The sequence below is a fragment of the Furipterus horrens genome, unplaced genomic scaffold (genome assembly GCF_987537825.1).
Source record: "Furipterus horrens unplaced genomic scaffold, mFurHor1.1.pri manual_scaffold_9, whole genome shotgun sequence".
NCBI lineage: Eukaryota > Metazoa > Chordata > Mammalia > Chiroptera > Furipteridae > Furipterus > Furipterus horrens.
Window position 1 is genome coordinate 102,519,584 of NW_028327179.1, and position 22,570 is coordinate 102,542,153.

The 22,570-nt window shown below is 61.6% G+C and overlaps 2 protein-coding genes across 2 annotated transcripts in view; one reads left to right on the top strand and one right to left on the bottom strand.

Moving 5' to 3' along the window:
• Positions 1 to 4,123: 4,123 nt before the first annotated feature.
• Positions 4,124 to 9,224, bottom strand: MNX1 (motor neuron and pancreas homeobox 1). The gene is made up of 3 exons (XM_090287735.1): positions 8,291 to 9,224; positions 5,435 to 5,595; positions 4,124 to 5,043 (listed from the first exon to the last, which is right to left on the bottom strand). The coding sequence occupies exons 1-3, from the start codon at positions 8,946 to 8,948 to the stop codon at positions 4,690 to 4,692; spliced, it is 1,173 nt and encodes a 390-aa protein (XP_090143861.1). The 5' UTR covers positions 8,949 to 9,224; the 3' UTR covers positions 4,124 to 4,689.
• The window catches only part of LOC150002398 (uncharacterized), a 31,427-nt gene continuing 17,969 nt past the window's right edge, over positions 9,113 to 22,570 (top strand). Inside the window, exons 1-3 of the mRNA XM_090286925.1 lie at positions 9,113 to 9,179; positions 9,489 to 9,799; positions 13,721 to 13,833. Coding sequence (XP_090143051.1) covers positions 9,113 to 9,179; positions 9,489 to 9,799; positions 13,721 to 13,833 — 491 coding nt within the window. The remainder of the gene's footprint in view (positions 9,180 to 9,488; positions 9,800 to 13,720; positions 13,834 to 22,570) is intronic.

The window sequence follows — 22,570 nt, forward strand, 5'->3', positions numbered from 1 at the left end:
CGCACCTGGCAGGCTGTAAAGTGATTTACGAAGTGAAAGTGTTAAACGAGGCCACCAGCTGGAGGCCCGACCCGGCTTTATGGCTTTTATTAGGTGCCCTATTATGGAAAATAAACTTTAATCCGACCATAAAAACCAAATCTGAAAAACATATTTGCCCTTGTGGTCTGAAACAAGCTGCATTCCTGCTGCAGGTCCCGCCTCCGAGGGGATTAGTTTTATTGAGGGCGACACCGTGCGCACAGGACTTTGACACGGGGCGGGAGCCAGGGCCTGCGGGCCACCCCTCGGCCACCTTCCTTCCCGGTGGGGCCTGCGCCCCCTCCCAGGGCCCCTCGCAGTGGTGCCAGCCACCTGCCCCGGGCCAGGGGCCGCTCTCACCCCAGACGGCCGGCCACCCTGCTGGAGCCCCGAACTGCCCCCACCCCAGGGGCGGGGGTCACAGGGGAAGCCTAGGGGTGGGGAACAGCTAACCCACAAACCTGGGAGGTGTTCCCGGGAACCGGCCTGCAGCGCCAGGCTGGAGCCCAGCTCCACATGGGATGCGCGGCTGCTCTGGTCCGGTGGGGGTGGGGTCAGGTTCTCCCTTCCTGGGCCTTCTCTGTGTCGGGATTTTCCCACGGAAGTCTGCCCCACCTTTAGGAGCCAGGGGGCAGGGAGAGAGGGAGGAGGTGGTGGGAGAGGGAGAGTAGGAGGAGGATGTGAGAGAGGGAGGGAGGGAGGCCTGCCTTTGTTTTAACCATTTTAACCACTTTACAGAAGGTGTCTGGCCCGGAAGTGCACACTAGATATATTTCGTTGGCAACGGATCTCTGGAGTGGGTTCATCATGCAAAACCCAAACTTCGTACCCATTCAGCAGCTCCCCTCTCCCTCCTCCCAGCCCTGACACTGCCCTTCCACCTCGAGTTGCCAGGAGTTGGGCTAGTTTAGACTCCACACCTAAGTAGGATTAGGCTGCAGTTTTGCGACTGGCTTCTTTCACTCTGCATAACGCCCTCCAGGTTCATCCACTGGATTGTAACATAGAAAAGGATTCCTTCTTATTCCATTTTCTGTATGTAACCCATTTTCTGGATCCACTCATCCGTTGAGCATAGGTGTGCAAATATCTCTTCTAGATCCTGATTTTCATCATTTTTTGATATACACCCTGAAGTAGGATTGCGGCCCATCTGGTACTTCTAATTTGTCTTTCTCTCTCTCTCGTTCTTTCTTTCTTTCTTCCTTCCTTCTTTCCTTCCTTCCTTCCTTCCTTCCTTCCTTCCTTCCTTCCTTCCTTCCTTCCTTCCTTTCTTTTCTTTCTTTCTGAAACTTCCGTACTGTTCCCATAGTGGCTTTGTGTCCTCTTCTCCATTCCCACTAACAGTGCACAGGCTCCCACCTTCTCCTGTCCCCGACCCCCGCCACGCTCGTGTTCTGTTCTGTTCTTATAACAGCCATCGTGGAGGTGAGAGGTGACGTGCGTGGCGCCCCTTCAACGTGCTGTGGGTCACTTACACCTTCTGCCGAGACAAGTCTATTCCAGCCCTTTGTCTATTTTTAGCTTGGATTTTTGTCCCTGTGGCTGCGTTCTGTGCATTCTTTCTACCAGGGACATGAGCCCCTTATCGGAGGTATGGTTTGTGAGTGGTGCTGGGGTTTCTTTTCACTCTGCGGAGGGCCTCCCTTGCTGTGCACAGAGCTGAAGTTTAAGGTGACCTGACTCCTCTCCTGCCTTTGTTGTCTGTGCTTTTGGGGCCACAGAAAGCCCCTTAAGCTGATTTTGCCAAGTGACTTCGCCTGGCGGCGAGGTAGGGGAAGCCCAGTGCAGGACACACAAGCCCCCGGAGCTCGTCCCGGCCCTTTATTCACGTCTCACTCTCCGAGGGGTGGGACCCTGGGCTGCTGCAGGACCGGACAGGGCACGGAGGGCTGTCACTCGGGTTGGGGCGGGCGTCAGCTGGTTTCTTTGTCACAAACACGCCTTCTTCCCATTCTTTCAGTTATGCTGGGGAGGCTTGCACAGGCGCAACACCCTGTCGGGGAAGCTGAGGGGCGGGGCCTGCCTTTACCACCCAGGCCCAGAGGTTCCCAGAGGGCAGGCACCTCGGGTGGGTGGGACCCGGGTGGGACCCTCCCGAGGGTGGCTCGGAGGATCCGAGCGGCACCGGGAGGGCTCCAGGCCAGAGGCCCACTTGGTTGCCAGAAGCCTGGGCTTGTCTGCAAACAGGGCCTCATCTCCTGCGGGGCTCCGGCCGCGGAGACCTGGCCTGGGTCCTGGGAAGCGGTCCTCAGGGCTGCAGAGCCTCCGGGCGGGCACCGAGGGTCCTCAGGTGGAGCGGGGCCGAGCCGGGCTGGCGGCGCTCATTCCGCGGAATGAAGTGTTCGCTGTGCCCGGAGTGGGTGAGGATGAGCCAGTGATTATATTTAAATTTGCTATAATTGATTTGGGGAAGAGCTCCTGTGACAAGAGCGAATTGATCATTAAATTTATTAGCGAGATAAATTCCACCTCGATTAAGCAGCTGGCTGGGGCGGCTGGGGCCACGGACGGTGCTGCCTTCCCAGCCGCCAAGTGGCCACGCCAAGCCTGGGCTGGCTCGGCTCCGGGGGAGGGGGGACCTAAGAATCATGTCCCTCATTGCTCCCTTCCTCTATCGGAGAGGGAGCGGGCCTGTCCCCTGGGTGAAGGGTCAGAGCCATGCTGAGGCCCGAAGCTGGTCTCCAGGGCGGATGCACCCCCACGCAAATGCTGCGCGTCCCTGGTTGCCCGGCCTTGATGTGGGAGCCCTGAGGCCGGCCGCAGAGCTGGGGGCGCGGGAATAAACCCCAGATGTGGAACCAGCCCGGAAAGTGATCGCTTCAGGCTGAACTCACCAATGTGTTAGAAATTAAAACAAGATATACACAGATCGCAGGCTGCTTTTAACCCGAAGGCACGTCTTCCTCCTCTCCCCCACTCACCCCTCCCTCCGGCCGTCGGGCCCCCTGGCTTTCCCACCAGTTGCAAACCCGGTCCCATTCCCCACAGCACCTTTGGACCCCCGAGGCAGCCAGGCCCGCGCCCAACTGCTGCTCCCGCCCGCCTCCTGCGGTCGCGCCCGGGGCCTTGGCTGGGGTTGGATTTTATGGAAGGAGCCCGGGGTGATAATGAGCTGCCAGAGAGGATATTAATCTCACCCGGGCCTGGAGGAGGAGGAGTGGCCCCGCTGGCCTGCGCGTCATCACCCGAAAGAAACGCCAGGCCCTTCTGAACTCATTTATCAGCTGTGGGGGGGGGGGGGGGAAGCTCACCCCCGCCCGGGGAGAAAGAAGGGAAAAGGCAGGAGGAGGAGAAAGAGCAGGGTCCCCATCCCGGAACTCCTCCAGGCGCGGGGAGGCCCCGGCTCGGCTCCGCGGCGGGGGAAGGGGAGCGGCGGGCGCGCACGAGGCCCCCATGTGCGCAGCACCTGCGCGGGCCTGGCTGGCCGGCAAGTGATGGACGGCGCGCGCCGCCGAGGTTCATTAACCCGGAGCCCTGGCCGCCCGGCGGCCCCGGCGCGCAGCCTTGCTGTCGCCTTTGCTGTCCTCGCGGATATTTGCGCGCAGATCCCAGAAAACCGGTCCGGGCCGGCGCTCGGGAGGCTCCCCGCTGGGGAAGGGCAGCCCTCTGCGAAGCCAGCGGGGAAACGTGCGCAAGCGGCGCCCCGGCCGCTCCGACCCCAAGGGCCAGGTTAGCTTATTTTCTGACACACTCAGAGTGAGTTTCCATGTCGGGAGCACCAGCGAAGCAAGGAGACCCTCAAGGAAACAGGAATAAACACACGAGTCCAGAGTCGCTCTCGTGGGGTTCGGCATCCGGCACAGATGTGAGCCAGGCGTCCGGACACGCGCACACCTGGCCTCAGGTGCTTCTCCCGACACTTCGCACCTGCGACTCCTCAGCAGCGGAACCCAGTTCCCTGCCCGCTCAGGGCCCAGAAGGAGGAGGCGGTCCTCACACCCAGCTGCGATTCTGTGACTTAGATTCTCACCTCCAGCTGCGAATTGGAGGGGGGGCGGGGATGGGGCTTGGAGGGAGGGGAAGACCACCATCATTTCAACAACAAAAACTAAAGCCGGTCTCGTAACTCCCCCCAAGAGATCTGCAAGCTTATCCAGTAAAAAACCAATTTATTTTACATTCCATCGCGGGCGATGGGAGAAGCTAAATAATTTAGCATGCATAAGTAGACGTTTCTTTTTATATATAAATACAATGTACAAAAATAAAGACAGTACAGTTTTGAGATTTCCAGCAGTTTGCACGCTCATGACATAGTTTCCCCCCCTCCCTAAGATATGTAAGCACAAAACTTTTTTTTTTCTTTTTTCAAGACTCAGCAGAATGGCATTTCCAGAGAAGGTTTCAAGTTTCGAGGCCCTTTAACACTGTAGGTTTCCGCCTTCTCCGTTCTGGAAGCGGGAGCTGGGGGGCCTCCCCGGTGGCTGTCCGTGCTTCTCACAAATACCGCCCCCCAACACGACCCGAAATTAAAGGTATAAGAACAAGAGTTCAAGTTGGAGCCCGCTGGGCCTCCCTCTCTGTCGCTTGAAGAGCAGGCAGGTGTTGTGGCCCAAACGGGCAGACCCCAGGACGGGGTGGGACCTGGGGACCCGGTGGTGGCTGAGAAGGGCGCAAGCTCAGGCGTCCAGGGGGCCCCTCGATCCCCGTCTCCGGCCGGGGATCCTACTGGGGCGGGGGCTGGTGCCCGGGCCTTGGGGGCGGGGAGTCGGCCCCGGAGGAGCAGTCGGAGGAGGCGGCGTGCGTGCTGGCGCTGTTGCTGTAGGGGAAATGGTCTTCGTCTTCGTCGTCCTCGTCATCCTCGGGGTCACTGTCCCTCAAGTCCCGCAGGCGCCGCACGCTGCCCTTGTCCCCAGGCGCCGGCGGCCCCAGCAGCTCCTCGTCGCCCTTGTCCTCGGGGGCGCCGCCCCTACCCGCGCCCCCGCCGCCCCTCTGCTTCTCCGCCTCCTGCGCCGCCTGCTCTTTGGCCTTTTTGCTGCGTTTCCACTTCATGCGCCGGTTCTGGAACCAGATCTTCACCTGGGGGCACAAGGAGGTCAGGCGCTGCCCGCTCCATCCCGAGTCCCCGCCCCGACTGGGGTGCAGGTCGCAGGACTCAGACTCCAGGGGCTGCTGGAACAAAGGGTCTCGACTGGGGCCTGGGGACCACTCGCTTCAGAACGGGGAAGGGGAGGGGCATTACAATGCAGATCCCCTGGCCTCGCCCCAACCTCCTGAATCAGACCTCCAGGCGTGTGGCTGAGCCCTGGCCTGGCGGGCGGCGCGCGCACTCTCCCCGGACCGTCACCCGCACCTAACGGCGGAGAGGGCGCAGCTCCAGGTGCTCGGGCCGCGCAGGGTCAGGAGGACGGGGGTGCCAGCGTCCCCAGAGGCCAGGGCGCGCTGGGGCGGTGGGGCGGGGGCAGCTCACCTGCGTCTCGGTGAGCATCAGCGACGTGGCCACCTCGAAGCGCTTGGGCCGCGACAGGTACTTGTTGAGCTTGAACTGGTGCTCCAGCTCCAGCAGCTGCTGGCTGGTGAAGGCGGTGCGCGGCCGGCGGCACTTCCCCAGGAGGTTCGACTGCGCCTGGGCTGCGCGGCGCGGGGGCGGGGGAGGACGTGAGGGCGGCCGTGAGGGCGCGGGGGCTGCGCTCCGCCACTCCCCGCGTCCCACCAACGTGGGACCTGCAGGCCTCACCTCTCCCGGCACCGTCAGCGGCCCCTCCCCGAGGGACCGGTCAGCTGGAGCCCCGGTGGCACCAGGCGGTTTGGGTTTAACGGGGCCAAATCTTTTCATCTCAGACAGGGCCAGGGTGCCTGTTACCCAGGTGTGCCCTCCCCACCCGCGTGGGCGCCGGCAGAAGCAGAGGCCTGAGGGATAAACCGCCTCCCACTCCTCGCCGGCCTCCCTCAACTCAGGCCCAGATCCAAACAGGTTCCCCGGAACCACTGCGTCTTCCCCAGCGAGGGGCTGTGCAGGCTCCCGAAGTACAAAGGCCGGGGAGGAAGGAGGGAGGGAGGGACCTAACCCTGGGCCTGCGCGGGAGAATTAAGCAGAGACCTTCCCGTGTTGAAGATGTTTTCTCGACAGCCTGCCCCCGGGTGCGGGTGCGGAGGGGCCGGAGCCCCGGGAGACTGGAAGCCTCCGGGGCGCCATTCGCATCATGCAAATGAAAGACCGGGCAGAGGGGATTCTGCTTTCCCGGCATTCTAGGGGGTCTCTCACTTTATTTACAAAATTTCACGGCACTACAGCACAGAGAATTTTATGGCTTCACAACGAGACTTCCCTTGATTTCCCAGGAGCCCGGCAAGTGCTGGACAATAAAAGAAAAGGAAGAAAAAAGAGGCCAGGCCGCCGGCGGAGCGGCTCCCTCGGGACCGGCAATTTGCTTTATGGGAGGCCCACGCCCCCCGCTTTAGTTAAACAAGGCCCCGAATTCCCAACTTGACAATACATTAGAACTTTAATTAAAACACCGGCTCCGAAGGGACCATTTGGGAAATGCCATCCAACCGCAGAGAGGACCGATTAAAAGGACGCGGAGCCGGTTTTCCGGCGACCAGAGGGGGGACACGGGAAACATTCCACACCCTCGCCGGTTCATTACTGCCCTTGAGGGTTCCGGTCCACATTCCCTTCCGGGCTGCAAGCTGGCTGGGTCCTAAGTCAGCTACTTCTGGGTCCAAAGTTAGAACCAGAGCTGGGCCAAGGGTGTCGGCAAAGCGACGTGGCTTTAATCAGTTTCCCCAGCGACCTCAGGATCCATGAGGACCTGGGAAAGCACCTGGGTATCTGCAGAGCCCAGCACCCAGGGGGGCCAGTGCGGAAGCCCCCACACCCCCACAGTGGGGGACTGAGCGGCCCAGGCTCTGGGAGAGAACTGCACGAAGGGGTGAGCTGGGTTTGGCTGGCCGGGGACCAGCTGCGTCTGCAGTGGCAGCCCCCCAGCTGAGAGGTGAGACAAGCGTTCCCCCTTCTGTGCAGGGGCTCCCAAAGGAGAGGCTCCCCAATGGGAAGGGAGCGGTGGCCCCCAGGGCCTCTGGGAGCTGAGCTGGGAAGAGGCCAGGGTGGCAGCAGGCAAACAGCACCCTTGCTGGGATTTTCTCACGGGGCTGAGACTTCTGCAGCCCTCGGGGTCCTCGCTTTTCTCTGTTTAGTCACAACCGTGGCTTCTAACAGAGGATTCAGAATTCTGGCAAGTGTTTATTTCTGTTTTCTTTTTGGCTTTTCCCCTCTCCCGTGCCTGCATCCCCTCAGTCTAAACAAACCCACTCAGACAAAAACAATGGGGTCTCTTTGTTTGGGTGTTGGGCGCGGGAAGCATAAAGCCTTATGCATCTTCCTCTGAGCCCAGCCAGCCGGGTGGGGCCGTGTACGGAGACCCAGACTCTCCACAGCGCGCAGCCCCGGGCCTCGGCCTAGGCCTTCGCGAGGGGTCCCGCCTGGGTGACGGCACACACACCGCTCACAGCCCACCGGGTCTCGGTCCCCTGTGTTGGAGGTAGCCGGCCCTCCTTCCCTCCCACCTAGGGGAGGGGGTCTGACTCCGTGTTGGTGTCTCCAATTCAAAATGGGTACCTGCTGCTTAGATTCCCTGCGATGCGATTCCTAAAGGAGGGAGCATCCACCCGCCCACACGCGCCCTAGTGCCACCGCTGGGTTCAAGTCAGGCCACCCACCTTCTGGGCTTCACACCCTGGACTCTGCGCCCTTCCAGAGGCAGACAGAGCCCCGGGAAGGGCCGGGAGGAGGGCCAGGCTCTGGCCTCTTGGAGGCCTTTTTATCTCTGGCTGCTCCCGGCTCTCTCTCTCTCTCCTGGGGGGCACCGGGGGTCTCTCCAGGGCCCAGAATGTGGGACAGAGTCAAGCCTGTTTCCCTGGATAGGAGCGCCTGGTTCACGATGCCCAGGCCCGCCTGACTCAGGTCACTCTGTGGCGCTCCTTGCCCAGCCACTTCCTTCTCCCTTAGCCCGCCGGTTAATCATTAGATTTGAGTCCCACATCTCCAGCTGCCTCTAACTGTAGAAACAGAAAGAAGGCAAGGCCCGCGCGTGGCCATTTTAACAATTCGCTGCAGATCCCACACCGCGCAGCCCGCAGCGTCCTCTCAGGCCCGGGGCAGAGCGGGGCGGCTTCGCTGCGCTTCCACGGCTCGCTCCGAGCACAGAGCGAGGGGGACCGAGGTGCCGGGTGGGGGCGGACGGATGCGGGAAAGCACCGTCCGCCAGGAGCCCCTACCCCCTTTTCACCTCCCTCCGCGGCCCGAGGGCTGGGCGGTACTCACAGTTGAAGTCAGGCATCTTGGGCAGGATCATGCCGGCGGTGGACGCGCGCAGCCACTGGTCCAGCTGGAAGGTGCCGGCGCCCAGCTTGATGGGGTCGACGGGGTGCGCGGGGTGCGCGCCCTGCACCTGCGGGTACGAGTAGGACAGCGCCGGGTGCTGGCCGGCTAGTACCGCCGCCGCCGCCGCCGCCGAGTAGCCGTAGACCGGATGGCCATAGAGCGCCGCTTGCGCCGGGAGCCCCGCGCCGCCCTGCGCGCCCCCTGGGTGCAGCCCCAGCGCCAGGCTCCCCGCGGCGGCGGCAGCGGCGGCGGCGGCGGCGGCGCCCGGGTGCGCGTGGTGGTGGGGAGCCCCGGGCCCGCCGCCCGCGCCGCCCGCGCCCAGGAAGCCCGGCTTGGGCAGCAGCGCGCCGTGCGCGGCCAGCAGGCGCGGCGGCGACGGGCTCTCGGCTCGCAGGCGGTCGGCCGGCGCCGCGGGCGGCTCCGAGGACGTGGGGCTGCAGCCGCCGCTCGCCCCGCTGCCCGCCCCGCCGCCGCCCGGGCCAGATGCGGCGGCCGCGAGCGACGTGACCAGGGCCAGCGGCGCGGTCTGCGCCGAGGCCGCTCGCGGGGGGTCCACCGCCAGCAGCGCGTCGATGCGGAAATTTTTGGATTTTTCCATCGGCTCGTGAGGGGACGGCGATCAGGGCCAGGTGGTGGGTGACGCGGCTGTGTGCGCCCTCGCGGAGCCGGCGCGCGGCGTGGCAAGCCCGAGGGATCGGTATTGTTATGATGATTATTTGCCAATAATCAAAGTCGCCGCGGGAAACTCAGCCGTGAGTGACCATGTCCCGAGCTTCCTCCGCGCGGGCCCCGCCCCGGCCGCGCTCCCACGCGCTCGCACAAACTCCACGCTAGTGCTGGGGCGCCGGGCGGAGGCCGCTGGCGCCGTGCTGGGGACCCGCGCCCCTGCGCGCACTTGAAGCGCAGCGCGGCCGCGGATTGGCGCGCACGTGGGGGCCCGGGGAGGGGCGCCGGCCAGGCCATTGGTCGAAGGGCGCACCTGTCACCGTCGCGGCCGCCCGCCGCCCCGCCCCTGCGCCGCGGGGTCCTAAACAGCCCGGGGTATCGGGCCGGGATGGCGGGGAGGGGACAGCGACAGGGGTTGGAAAGCCCTGAGGCGCTACCTAGGGTCCCTGCTCGCTCTCCTTGGGGAGTTGAGCTGGGCGGCGGGAACTGGCGACCCCCGGTCCCCGTGGGGCCCCCCACGGCTGCCGGAGTCCAGACTGCGAGACGCGCTCTCCCACTCTGAGCTCGCGTCACGTAGAGCCAGGAGAGTTTGTGCGCTTCTGCGTCGGGGAGCCCACGACACTTCCAGAACTAGCCGCTCTGCTCAGGGACTGCAGCGCAGAGAAGACCGTTCCGGTCCCCAAGCCCCGCTCCGGGGTCTCCGCGGCGGCGCACAGGAGCGGTTTGTGTCCCTGTCGCCAACCCTCTGCAGGTGGAACCTTCTCACCTCCTCTGGGAAGTGCTGTGCGTTTCAGGTGTTGTGTGTGGGGCGCGTACTTGTGCGTGTGTGCGGGAGTTTGCGTTCCACAAATGTCACCCACCGCGAGCTGCGGCCGGTCAAGGCGCAGAGGGCAGCCTCTGCGTGCCTGCGGCCTGCGGAGCCCGGGTCGGCCTGGAGACCGGGCCACCTCCCGTGGAGCAGGTCCTCGGTGACAGCGCTTTCTTTGTCTGCCCCGGGATCCCCAGAGGCTTGCAGGAGACAGTAGCCACCCCGGGGGCTGTCCGCTGTCCTGAGGCCGGTCCCGCTGCCCCTGGCTAGCCGCCAGGCCCCGGGCAGGAGCACGCTGTCGGTGCCCACCTCCCGCCTGCGGCGTCCTGGGAAATCAGCCGGAGGCCGGAGCGAGGTCGCGGCGTGAGAATCCGGGCCCTCCCCAACACACGCGCCTCAAATATTTACAGTAAAAGCACTTCCAAGGGCTTTTGAAAGAGGAAAGTGTCAACACGCAGGTAACCCCCAACACCAGGCTGTGTCAATAGCTCCATTAGACCGGGCTCTCTCCGCCGCCAGGTGTGGGAAGGCGGGAAGGAGCCTGGCTTCCCCGCGGGTGAGAGGTGGCGGGAGGGCAGAGGGGCCTGGGGCGGGGCAGAGCCGGGGACAAACGCAGGCCCGGGAAACGGTAAAAGGAGCAGGTCAGGTGCCTACAAGAGGGATGTTTCCCGAAGGTAAATCCTGTGCAGGGACCGGGCTGTTTTCCTGCGGGGAGCCGAGTGCAGGCGTCCTGCGGTGGGGAGCCGGGCCCCTTTTTCACTGCAGCCGGGGTTCCGGAGACCCACCGGACCGGCTGGGCGAGCAGCAGGCTACACCCGGTCGCAGCCACCTGCGGCCCCTGTTGCTTGGCTTTGCAAAAATGACATTAACTGGCCAGTGGGAAGGACAGCATTTCCATGCTGCGTCTGCCTTTGGGTGACATTTTTCTGAGGAAATAACAATGCACCCTGCCTCCAAGCGGAGAGAGGGGAACACGCCCACTTCTCTGGGCCCTGAGCTTTCTAGAATGATCTTCCTTAACCTCCATTTTCTAGAGGCCGGGCTCCGCGAGGTGGTGACTCCCTTGCCCGCCAACTGTGAAGCCTGAGCATTGGGCCGGGGCGCAGGTCTGCGCGCGGGGGCCCCACGCTCCCACCTGGTCCCTCTGGCGTTCCCTGGGCTGCCTCCTCTTTTCCTCCAGCCTGGTGCCTTGGGGAGGGGGGTTCATCAAGACACCTGAGGTGCTGAGCTACCTGTTCTGGGCAGGAAGCCCGTCCCGGTCCCGGAAGAGTGCTCGGGTGTCCTTCTGCCTCCCCAAGAGAGAAGGCAGCCGTAACCGCACCCCCAAGCCGGCTCAGCGCCTGGGCTGACGGGCCTTTGCAAGTCCTATCACCTCTGCCTTCCTTGGCCTGCCCACCCGAGGGCTGCCACCGGTGGGGGAGGCTGGGGGCGCAGTGACTGCCAACTGAATCCCCGGAGGTTGGTCCTGGAGGGCGCCCTGCCCTCTCTCCCAGCCCGAACAGCAGGGCCAGGGCCCCAGGGCCCAGGGACCATTTCAGCTGGGGACTGTGTGCAGCCTAGACTTCCCAGACACCCCTCCCACAAAGTCACACTGCGCTTTGTAACTCCGGGAGGGACTGCTCCACTGCCTTTGTTCCACAGTGACGGGTTCTCAAACTCCAACAGCTCCCTGGCGGCCCCCCCCCCCCCCAAGTCACTCTGGGAGCACTTCCTGGTTCCCAGACAGGAAGCCCAGGCTCAGGTGAACCTGGTTTAACCCCATCCACACCGGTGGGGCCCAGGGAGGTGACCGCAGAGGACTGAGCCTACCCATTGCAGCCGGGTCCTAGCCACCCCTCCCACAGAGGGCCACCTGGGGTGTCCAGATGCCTTTATTTTGGTGCATTTCTATTTCTTTGTCTAGAAAAGTCTGCGTTAGACCCAATGGACTCTCTGGTGCTAAAGGGCTTTAAAGTGATCACATACATGTGAAGAAGACGCCAATGTGTGCTGGAGGGTCTCCGTGCCACTGTCTGCAGACACCGGGAGCGGTCTGGGGACCTGGGGTCTTGGTGTGGTTTACTGTGGGGGGCCTCCCAGTTTCTAACCTCTGTTGTCCCGGCCCAGTTGCCTTTGAAGACCCCATGGGGCCGACCAGAGCTGGGCTTGGGTCCTGGGGAGGGCCGCAGTGGGAGATCACAGGGCTGGTGCAGCAGCATGTCACCATTCCCGCATGGGTCTCCCAGCGACTCCTCTCTCCCGTGGCCGGGGCCTGCAGCCCTGGGAGAGCGAGGCAGCGCAGGCCTGGAGTGACCCCCATCAGTCCGGCCCCCCTCCCGGCCCTTTCTCTTCCAGAGGGTCTTCCTTTAAGCCTCTGAATGCTTCCTGCCACCCCGTCCCTCGCAGCTCAGAAATGCGAATTGGTGATTCACGCAAACAATCCTGCCCTTCCCCTCTGGATACATTTCTGTGTTCCTTACAAGGCCAGGGGATGCTGCAGAATTTAAAGGTGCAAAAATCCAGCCACCTGTGAGCCTCCAGTTTGGGGGAACTTCTTCCAGATAAATGCATATATGAAGGTGCATGTTCACATGTTCAGAGGCAGGACACAGGCATGGTCTTGACCCTGTGCGGTTGCTTCCTCCCGCCTCAAGCAGAGCAGGTGCATGGAGTGGCTAACGGGCGGGCACCCCGAAGGGCAGGTGGCCGGGGTCGGGGAGGAGCAGCCCTGTGCCTCCCACCTGCCTCGGCGGGAGCAGAGTTTCCCACGACTGATCCCGGGGCCCCACGCAGCGCATGCCGCCTGACCCGCTGAAGTCGTCCTCTGGGTGGGGAGTGTCATGTAGTTAAACTGCAGTGTAACCTCTGGGGTTTCCTCGGGAAGCAGGCACAGGGGTGCTCCGCGACCGTCTGGGGTCAGGGCCTAAGCTCCGGCGGCGGGGGGCACTTGAGCCCAGGTGGCCGCGTCGCCAGCGAAGGTGCTGGCAGAGGGCGGCGCGGGCCTGTAGGTCGGGAGCAGCCCTGTCCCTGCGGAGGGTGAGCGCCGGGAAGTGTGTGGCGGAGGCTCCGCACCCAGAGCAGCGACCAGCGGGGCACGGCCACCGCCTGGGGTCACCGGAAGGCGAGCGCGGGGGGAGGGGCCAATCCCAGCAGGTGTCTCCGCCCCCAGCAGAGCTCCAAGGGCCGAAGGTGTCACGTTGTTAGCAATGTGCTTTGATCTGCTAACCTCCTCCCTGACCCGCGCGCATGCCGTTAAAGGGTCTGGAAAGGATGCGACCCAGCAAACCCAACCAGGGGCCCCCCCACCCCCCACCACAGGGCGCCGAGGGTGCCTTTTCTCTCGGCCCCTTCCTGTCGGCCTCGCCCTTTATGCCTGGATTCATGTCACCGCGATGATCCCGGTGTCTGGGGCCCGTCCCCTCTGCCCCCACACAGCCGTCACTGCAGACAACCAGCCCAGACAGGGGACTCCCTGCGGGGGCTCGTTCAAGGCCAGCAGAGGCTGCAGGATTTAAACGTGTGAAAACCCAGCAACCTCTAGGCCTCCTATTTTTGGAAAATCCCTCCAGATACACAATTCTTTGCTTTATGCCCAGACCCTGGGCAGTCTCCCTGCGTCCTCAGACACCACAGGAAAGGACAGGCCTGGTATGGGGACCTCGCCACTTGGGCACTGGGGTGCAGGGAGCACCCACCTGTCTGCAGGTTTCCTTCTGACCCAGAACACCCAAAGCATTTCCAGCCAGGTGACAAGGACAAACAGCCCCCCCCCCCAAGCATTCAGGGATCGAGGGCAGCTGTGCGAGCCCCTTTAAGCACACTGGGGGGCAACTACCCTCAACAGAGAGAGAAAACTGCGGGGAGGAGATTGTCTTGGTGCTGGAGGGTTTCAGTTTAATTTAATTTTGTTCCTGCAGGTTCCGACTGTCGTCGGGAGCAAGGAGTCTAACGCCCACCCCAGGCCGGCCTTCTCGGCGGCTGCCACCCGTGCCGCCCGCTCCGAGCAGGCGGGCTCTGACCTGCAGTTCGGGTGAGTCTCAGTGGCCAAGCGGGTCTTCACTTGAGTCAGGGACACTGGACACCTGACCGTGTCCCCGGACCCAGAACAGCTCTCCGAGGGCTCCCCGTAGTTGTGCAGGTAGCGTTGGCCGGAGGCTGTGCGCCACGCTTCTCTGTCCCCCACCCTTGGCAGGAGGAGGGGAGGGTCACCTGGCCGGTGACTCCCGGGGGGTGTGGGGGGACACAAGGGAAGAGACACAAATAACAACAGAGGTGGCTCCGACGTCTTAGCGTTTTGCTGTGTGAACTTTTTAGTGCCTTCTGACTCGAAATTATGGCAGAATAGTCGCACTAATGTACAACTCCACGGCGGTAATGGCAGGAAGTCGGCGCTAATTGGTCTATTTAGCAGTTGCTGAGGCGGCAGAAGCTGTGGGAGGGAGGGGGGGCCGCGCGCAGGAGCCCCAGGGTCTCCTCCCAAGTCGGCGCTGGTGCCTCCAGCCGAGCTCACCCCCGCCAGCCCTGCCCCCAGCTCTTCCCACCGGTGCCGCTCAAGGCCCAGGGACAGAGCGCAGGCCTGGGGCAGACGTGGCGGGAGCGGGTGGGGTCTCGGCTGGTTTGCCTGCGCCTATTCCCCCTGGGGTTGGTCGGGGGTGGGGTCTGGGGGACAGAAGGGGCAGGTCTGTTCGGAGTCCCCACGCGCCCCACCATTTGAACAGGGGATACTTCATCCAAGAGGAACCAGAGGCCCCGAGTACCCAGAACCCCAGCCAAAGGCGGGGCTCTAACCCCAGGCCCCTCCCGTATTCCGTTACAGTCCCCGCCTCATGGCAGGGGGCAGACTGCGTGCGGCTGAGACCAGTGGCTCTGGGGTCCCCTCCTCCTGACGCTGCCGCCCGCAGGTCTTTCCTCCTTCCTGCACACAGGCCTCTCTCCGAGCTGGGGGGCGGGGAAGCCCCCGGACCCCTCCTGGCCCTCTCCTTCTCCAGGCCCAGGGCCGCAGGCAGCATCATTTGGCTAATGAACTCGTTAGAGCGCCCTGGTGACCGCCGGCCTCCCCGCAGCCCATCTGGGAAATCCCACCGAGAGGCTAGAGGGGCTCTTGCCCGGCCGCCTTCTGTTGCTGCAGGCGGCGCAGGCCCGGTGACGCGGGGCCCGTACATTACACTGATTGCCCCGGCGGAACAGGTGGCCGCCCGCATCTGGGCCTCCGAGCCTCGGCTGCTGGGGGCGGACAGGCCTGCCACCCCGGGGACTGGGAGGGTGTGGAGGGGCCTTCTGGGTGGCCTGTTGTCCCTGAAGGTCTGGATGGCACCCCCCCGCCAGACCACTTGCCCTGCACGGAGCTGACTGCAGCTGCCCAAGCTCCTGGGAGGGGGTGCCACGGCCAAACCTCGAACTCTCACCCTGCGGCTCCAAGATTGGAGCCAGTCCTGGCACCAGGACGGGCTTCATGCCAGGGCCACGCAGGAGAGGGAGCTGGGGCACGCACGGGTGTGACCGTGAGTCTTGTGTGTGTGTGTGTGTGCGCTCTCGCGCGCGCGCGCACGTGTGTGTATGTGTGTGTGTGTGTGTGTGTGTGTGTGTGTGGTGGCTCCCAATGGTCCCTGCCCACCCCCAACCTGGGAAGCATCCTCCAGCGCCCATGTTCCCAGGCCCGGCGGTGGCAGAGAAGGCCGGAGGTCCCCACCGGGCTGCTGAAAAGAGCTGCAGCCCAGGCGCCCGGCCAAGCCTATTGCCAAAAACACATATTACATTGCGACATTCTGTAAATGAGATAATGATACATAAACCCGGGTGATCGATGTGACACGCCTGGGATGTCTTCTCTAGATGAGCTGCTCGCACGGACTGCTAATAATGGTGGGTTTATGAAAGCAATTTCAGAGCAAACTGCGAGGGTCTCCTGCCTCTCATCAGCCCGCCGCGGCTAATGGATGAGGGGGTCAGGCTGAGAGTTATGGACACGCCCGTGCCCTTAACCTGTTTCCCAATAAAGCTGATTAGTTTTTGTCAATCCATCAGCTCACCACTCTGGCGGGGACTGCATCAAAGCCGTATTTGCTCAGGGGAAATCAACAAGTCACAGGTCAGCTCCATTAAGGGACTGAAGGGCCGGGACTGTCCTGGGGCCCAGGGACACCCCGGGGACCTCCCGCGCTCCCCCGCCAGGCGCCTCACGTGCCCCTCCCAAACTGCGACAGGAGAGAATGTGACAAAGGTTCTGGGTCTGTAACATCCTTCCCCTTTCCCTGAGGACTGAGGAGGGGCCTCTGTGGCCCAGGCTTTGGGGTGACTGTCCCGGGCCCCAGTTTGCCCTGGGTCACCTTCAAGGCGAGGTGAACTCAGGAAGGAGGGTCGCGCCGGGTGTGGCAGGGGGCAGGGAGCAGAGGGCCTGAGGAGGGGCTAGGGGTCCACAGAGTGTCTGTCCGAGTCTGCGTGTTCTCCTTGCGTCCCCACCAGGCCACGGAAGGGAGAGGAAGGCAGGACCTGACCCCTCCCGGGCAGCTGGGGCCTGAGTGGTGACCACAGGCAGGACTGCACCTGCACCCAGGCGACCTGACCTTGAGTGACCTCAGCAGGCGCCTGGGAGCGGGCACAGGGCGGCCCCTGGATGGGGGCTCTTGAGTTTGCTGCCTCCACTTGTGCCGCAGGCAGGAGCGTGGAGGTGACCCGGGCTCTGGGCCCTCGGGCAGGGGCAGGAGAACGTGCTCTGTGCCTTTAAGCCCGGGCCACCGCCACCTCCCGGCCCCATCCCCCCTCAGTTTAATTTCATTAAAACAGAGCATGAATATTTCTATTAAACCTAAAATGAAATATGAAGCCATTTAGACTCTGCCTGCACCAATCACCCAGATTTATGACTTTTATTCATCACATCAAGAGCTTGGAAAAATGAATTTTCTTCACCCAGGAAGGAAATAAAACCTCAGGCTTGGTCATTTCCAGAAAGCTGTTAATTTGACCATGTGGTAATTACTTTCACAATTAACTAAAATACAAATCAAATTGACAAATCGGGCTAGTTTATATATTAATTAGCCCGCTTAAATTTATTCATTATGAAAAGACAATTTAAGGGGACCTGCGGTGTCTGTTTTATTGCAATAAATTATTGTTAGGAAATGGGTCTAATAAAATATCTTAATATTTAAGGATATTGTATACGCGGGGTGGGGGGATACTTTATTGACAATTTCACTTTCCAATTAGCGACTTTGTTGTAATATATCTGCGAGCCCGGGACTCGCGGCAGCGCTCGCGGGCGTGGGGCGCAGGCAGCGGCCGGCTGCGCGGGGGGCAGCGGGAGGGTCACTGGGGGGCCACGCGGAAGGGCCGCCCGCGAAGCGCTGGTGGGGCCGGGCCGGCGCAGACCCGCCCGGGCGGCCTCCTCCTCCGCCCGGGGCGCGGGGGCTGATTTAATAGCATGTCGATAGAATCATTCGATGCCTTTTAGCTTGTGATCTTTATAAATGTCCCTCTATTAAATTAGAAAATGATTCTGTTCTCGTTTAATTGTATTCTTTCGTTTCTTATTTCCAATTAATTAGTCCTATCGACGTTGCCATATTTTAAGTGACTCGAGTCCGTTTCTGGGTAGAATATATGGGTCAGCACATGCAATTTTATACCCGACAGAACTAGATAATGTGGGTTTTAACTACTCGTTCTCATCCGTCTTCAACATCTGGCCGGGATGCGCCGCTGCGGGCCCCCCTCGGCCCTCGGGGTGGGCGGGCGCCGGGGGTCGCCGTCCGCAGGTCCGGCTGTATTTATAGAGTCGCTTTCTGTTGAAAAGCAGGGGGCTCTGGGGACGGAGCCCAGCGAGGCGCTTCCCCGGGAGGCCAGGACGTGGGCGCCCAGGTCCCCAGCTGGGCATCGCTGTCCCCTTCAGCGGGGCGCCTGGCTGGGGGGGGGGGGGTCCCCGCGAGGCCGCGACGGGGCGCAGGGGGCGGGCGTCCTCACGTCTGTTCCATCCGCCTGCCTCCCTTCCGCCGCCTTCCAAGCCTTTAAGTCACTTTCTGGGAAGAAAGGGGGCCTCGCCCAGCGTCCCCAGGAGCCCAGCCGCTGTCGCTTCCCTGGGCTTTCCTCGCGGACACTGAGTTCTCCAATCCGCGGGCCCAGAGTCCATCGTCACCGGGGATGGGCCCTCACGTCTGTAATTCAGGGACAGACGAGCTAATTCCGCCCACGAAGGGGGCGGGGCTGCGGCTCTGTGCCCGCCCCGCCCCCCACCCCGCACCCCTTTGCGGGAACGCCCCTGCCCGCCCCGGCCCCAGGCTGTTCTGGTTCCGCCCCTGTCCCACCCCCACCCCACCCCCTTCACCTCCAGAGCAACAGGTCGGGACGGGGCACCCACCCTTCGGAGGCAGGAAGGGGTGTGGGGCAGGGGTGGGCATGGGGGCAGGTCCCCGCCCTTTCCGGGTCCCGAGTCCCTGGTCCCTGCCCCGCTGCGCCGCCCCGAGTGGCGCTCATTTGCCCCCCGGCGCCCCTGCGAGGTCCGAGTGGTCATTCGTTCCTGACCCTTCCCCGCGTGTGCAGGGGTGGGAGGCGCCCTCCCTGCGCTCCCTGCCTGCCCCTCGGGACGCCCACCTGGCTCACCAGCGGCTGTTTCTCGAAGCCAGGGGCCCTTCCTCCCCGCCGGCTCCCCGGAGCCCCTCCCTCCCGGTGCACCGAAGGGATGACCCTCTTCTGCGCGTCTCTGAGTCGCTGACCCTTCCCTCCCGGTGGCTCCGTGGTGGGACGGCCTTCCCCGAGCAGGCCCCTGCTCCGGGATGCTTCCTGCTCCAGGCCTGTTCCTCGCGGTGGGACACGAACCACGGAGGACCCCGTGCCGTCGCGGCCCGTCCACCCTCCCACAGAAGCCCGGGGCCCTCTCCTCGCTGCGGGTCCCCTCACTGATGCTGGCCTGGGGCTGGCTCGGGGAGGACCCGGAGGTGTTCACGTTTTCAGTCAGGGCCTCAGAGGCCGCAGGAAGCGGAGGAAGGTAGGGTCTTGCCCAGGGCGCGTGGAGGGCCGCACGCGGCTCCCACGCAGGGCGTGTGCGTAAATGGCTGCTGTGCGGAGAGCACCGGCGTGGCACCTGCGCGAGGGAGCAGGGAAGCTGGCGTGTTTCGTGCAATGGCAGTTCTGAGGGGAGGCGATTTCAGGTCGATGAAGTGGGCAGCCCATTCCTTCCCTAGCCGAGCCTGCAATGTGAGCGATGCTGTCCCCCTGCTAAAAATCCCTGCCACCAGCCCTGGCAGGGTGGCCCGGTGGGTTAGAGCTTCGTCGCCACGCCAAAAGGCTGCAGGTTCGATCCCCAGTCAGGGCACATGCGTAGGTTGTGGGCTCCATCCCAGGTCAGGGCTCCCGCAGGAGGCAACCGGCCTCTCTCCCTCTCTCTCCCTCTCCCCCTCTCTCTTTCAATTCCTTCCTTTCTCTCCGAAAGCAATAACCATAACCTTGGGTGAAGATTTTAAAATAATAATAAAAAATAAAAGTCTCTGAGACTGACAATAACCCTCGGGGGGCGGGTCTAAAGGACAGGCAGGCTCCTTGCTCCCCGGAGCGCATCTGCTGGGTCTCATCCAGCGTGGGCCCCCCCCCCCCCACCTCTCTGGTTATTAGCTGAGGTTGTCCAGTGGCAGCTTGCAGAGGGAAGTGGTCCTGGGCGGTACGCACCCTGCGGTCAGGGCTGTGCCTGGGGCGGAACGGATGGACTTTGTTTTCACTTCCGATGCGCAGTCTGAACATGGTCAGACAGACCAGCCTAAGACAGACCAGCCACGGGCCCAAGAGCTCACAGACTCTCACCGTGGGTCATCAGCCAGACGAGTGACAGGTCCCTGAAGCACTGTGTGGGAGCCTGTCACCTGTGGCTGGGGAGCAGAATTCAGCGTCCCCTCCTGCTGCTTGGGGTGATGCTCACATGCACATTTTCTGGACTCTTGGTCCCAGATCGGCTGTTTCAGAGGACCCAAGTGAGCAAGCCTTACTAAAGCCACTTTGCGAGACAGGAAAGGGAAACAGGATCACTTAAAACACCTTTCTGTGCTTCTGGATCTTAAGTCGTTCTTGGAGGAAAAAAACAAACCTGTACACGTGAAGCAGAATCATGTGTAGTGAGGTACAGAGTAAGGAGCAAAGCAGCTCTTCGGGACGTCAGCCTTGCAGCCTGCGCTTGGGCAGAGTCCCAGAACCCGGGGAAAGCGCGCCAGGCTCACGGCAGACGGTCAGAGTCTGGTGGCTCTGTCACACGACCCAGCGTGGCAGCCCTGTTCGGGTCCTGCTCCGTCACTCCCTTCACTGTCACCTTGACGGTTGGGTTAATTTCCCTGGGTCTGCATGACTCTTCTTACAGAGTTATTATGAGGATCAGAAGATAATCAAACATAGGGAATTTTTTTAATTTGTGAACTTTTTTATATGGTGGAAGCTCAGTGGAGAAAGGACCATTTCAGCCATTGGAGATGCGATCTTGTGCCCGTTTTACAAATGAGGAAATAGAGGCTTGGGGTGTTTGGTTGATTTGTCCATAAGTCACATGTGTAGCAAGTGGCAGAGCCAGGATTTGAACCCAGAGCTCTTGGTGTGGCCCAAGAGTCTCCTTGTCCCCATCTTTCCTGCAGCAGCCGGTGGGTCTCAGCACAAAATGCCTCTGCCACAGGAGACCAACTTCTGTCCTGCGAGCTCACAGGAACATTTGCCATTTCGAAGGATTTGGCCTGTCTGCAAGGTCAAGGTCCCTATTTCTGACGAACCACCAAACACTGCTGCTCCGTCAGCCCGTGTCTTTGTCACTGCAGAGCTGGGGTTCAAGCACCCACACATCCAGAGCACCCTGCCAGGCACCAAGTCCTGGGGGAGTCGGGACACAAAGAAAGGGCCACCGGTGCAAAACAGGGACAATGTGCAGAGAACCACAGAGGAGTGTCAGGGCCCTCGGAGGCAAAGGAAGAGATTATGAAGGTGCACTTTGGTGGTCGGGGAGGCGCCAAATGGAAAGAAAAGCGAACAAAGGTAGAAAAATCTCCAAGCAGGTCTGAAAACGGTTCCCAGTACGATCTGAGTATATGGCGAGGTCTTCCCAGAAAAAGTCCAGCCATTATGATGAGAACGGTTTGTGCCATGTGGGTATAACCCGGCAGCCAAGGAGAGTGGGCTGGAATGCACATGTGTGAACAATGACGCCTTCACTGTACTGGTCAGTGGGAGCGGTAGATGCCGATGAGTGAGCCTGTGTACTGTGTGGCCGTCGCATTCAGAATGACTGAGCAGGTAGAGCAGTGAATCTGCATCAGATGTTGCATTAAAGCTTGAACGTTCCTCCGCGGAAACTATTGGGATGATCCAGAGGTCGCAGCGTGGGCACCTGGTGATTGGCAGCTTCATCACGACACACCCACTCATGCATGATGTCGTGTCGAGTTTTTTGTGAAATATCAACTCACCCAGGTGACTCAGCGCCCCTACAGCCCAGATTTGGTGCCCTGCGACTTCTGACTTCTCCTAAAACTGAGATCATCTTCAAAAGGGAAGACATTTCAGACCCTCAATGAGATTCAGGAAAACACACAGGGCCGCTGATGGCGACGGGGAGACCTGTGTGAGGTCCCGAGGTGCCTGCTTTGAAGGGGACTGAGGTGCCCTTGTCCCATGTACAGTGTTTCTTGTGTCTTGTACCTTCTTCAGTAGATGTCTCTTATTTTCCGTAGTACATGGCTGGGTACCTTCTGGACTGACCTCGTCTACTAACCATAAAGACAATTAAAGATGACATTAAAACAGCCAAAATAAAAACCACGGACATAGGACCAGAGGAAAAGCATAGCCAATGGCGGAAAAAGAGAGACATAATGAGATCTTTGAGGTCCTCCTCTGACCGCATCTCAGATATGTCCCCAGTGCGGCACAGGAGGCTGCGGGTTCCAGCCCCTCTGTTCCCCACTTGGGGTGCTTCCCCCGGAGATGGGCCCCTCCAGCTGGAGGAGGTTGCCCCCTGGTGAGAGGGGCAGGCACCCAGGAACCGGCTTAGGCAAGAGCTAGTGAGACCTGGGGGGCGGGGGGCCAGGCGTCCCGCGGTCGGGCAGGAGAAGGGGCGGACCTGGGGCCAGGTCGCTGTGGAATTCTGCCAGAGGTGTGAGGAGACCCGGCCCTGCTGGCCTGGTGGACGTTAACATGCCATGAATCATTGACGAGAAACCAAACAGCGCTGGATCTATACGGCAATTTGAACCCATATTGCTCCAAGTAAAATCAAATTAGAAGCCTTTCCCCAATTAGGTTAGGCAAACGTTTCCGCAGAGCACAGACTGCGCGGGACCTGCCCGGCTCCGGGGCTGTGTCAACACTCTCCCGGTAGATAATAAACACAGCCCGCCGCGCACACCGCTTTTAATTGCACCGATAAACCGGGATTAACCCCCACGCCAGTCTTCGCTGTTGCAATTAAATGTCCTCAGATAAATTGTTTCCTCAATAAACAAATGGAAGGAGTTGTGTTTGCCCTGAATAATAACAGGTGGAATATTTTACTGGCTACAGTTAACTATGCAGTGGAGTCACTCGCTGGCCCTGATTTATTTTCTGAGATCGGAAAGCCGTTTTTCACCCGTCACGTGCCGCTTCGGTCCCGTATAAACAGCTGATAACACACGAAGTCAGCCTGGCATGACCTTGCGTTTCACCCAGAGCCCCCCGGCCTCACCAGCCTGGCGTGGAGGGTTCCGGAGAGAGCCAGAGGCTAGGAGTTCTGTCTTTAGCTTCTAGGGCTCACAGTTCAGAAT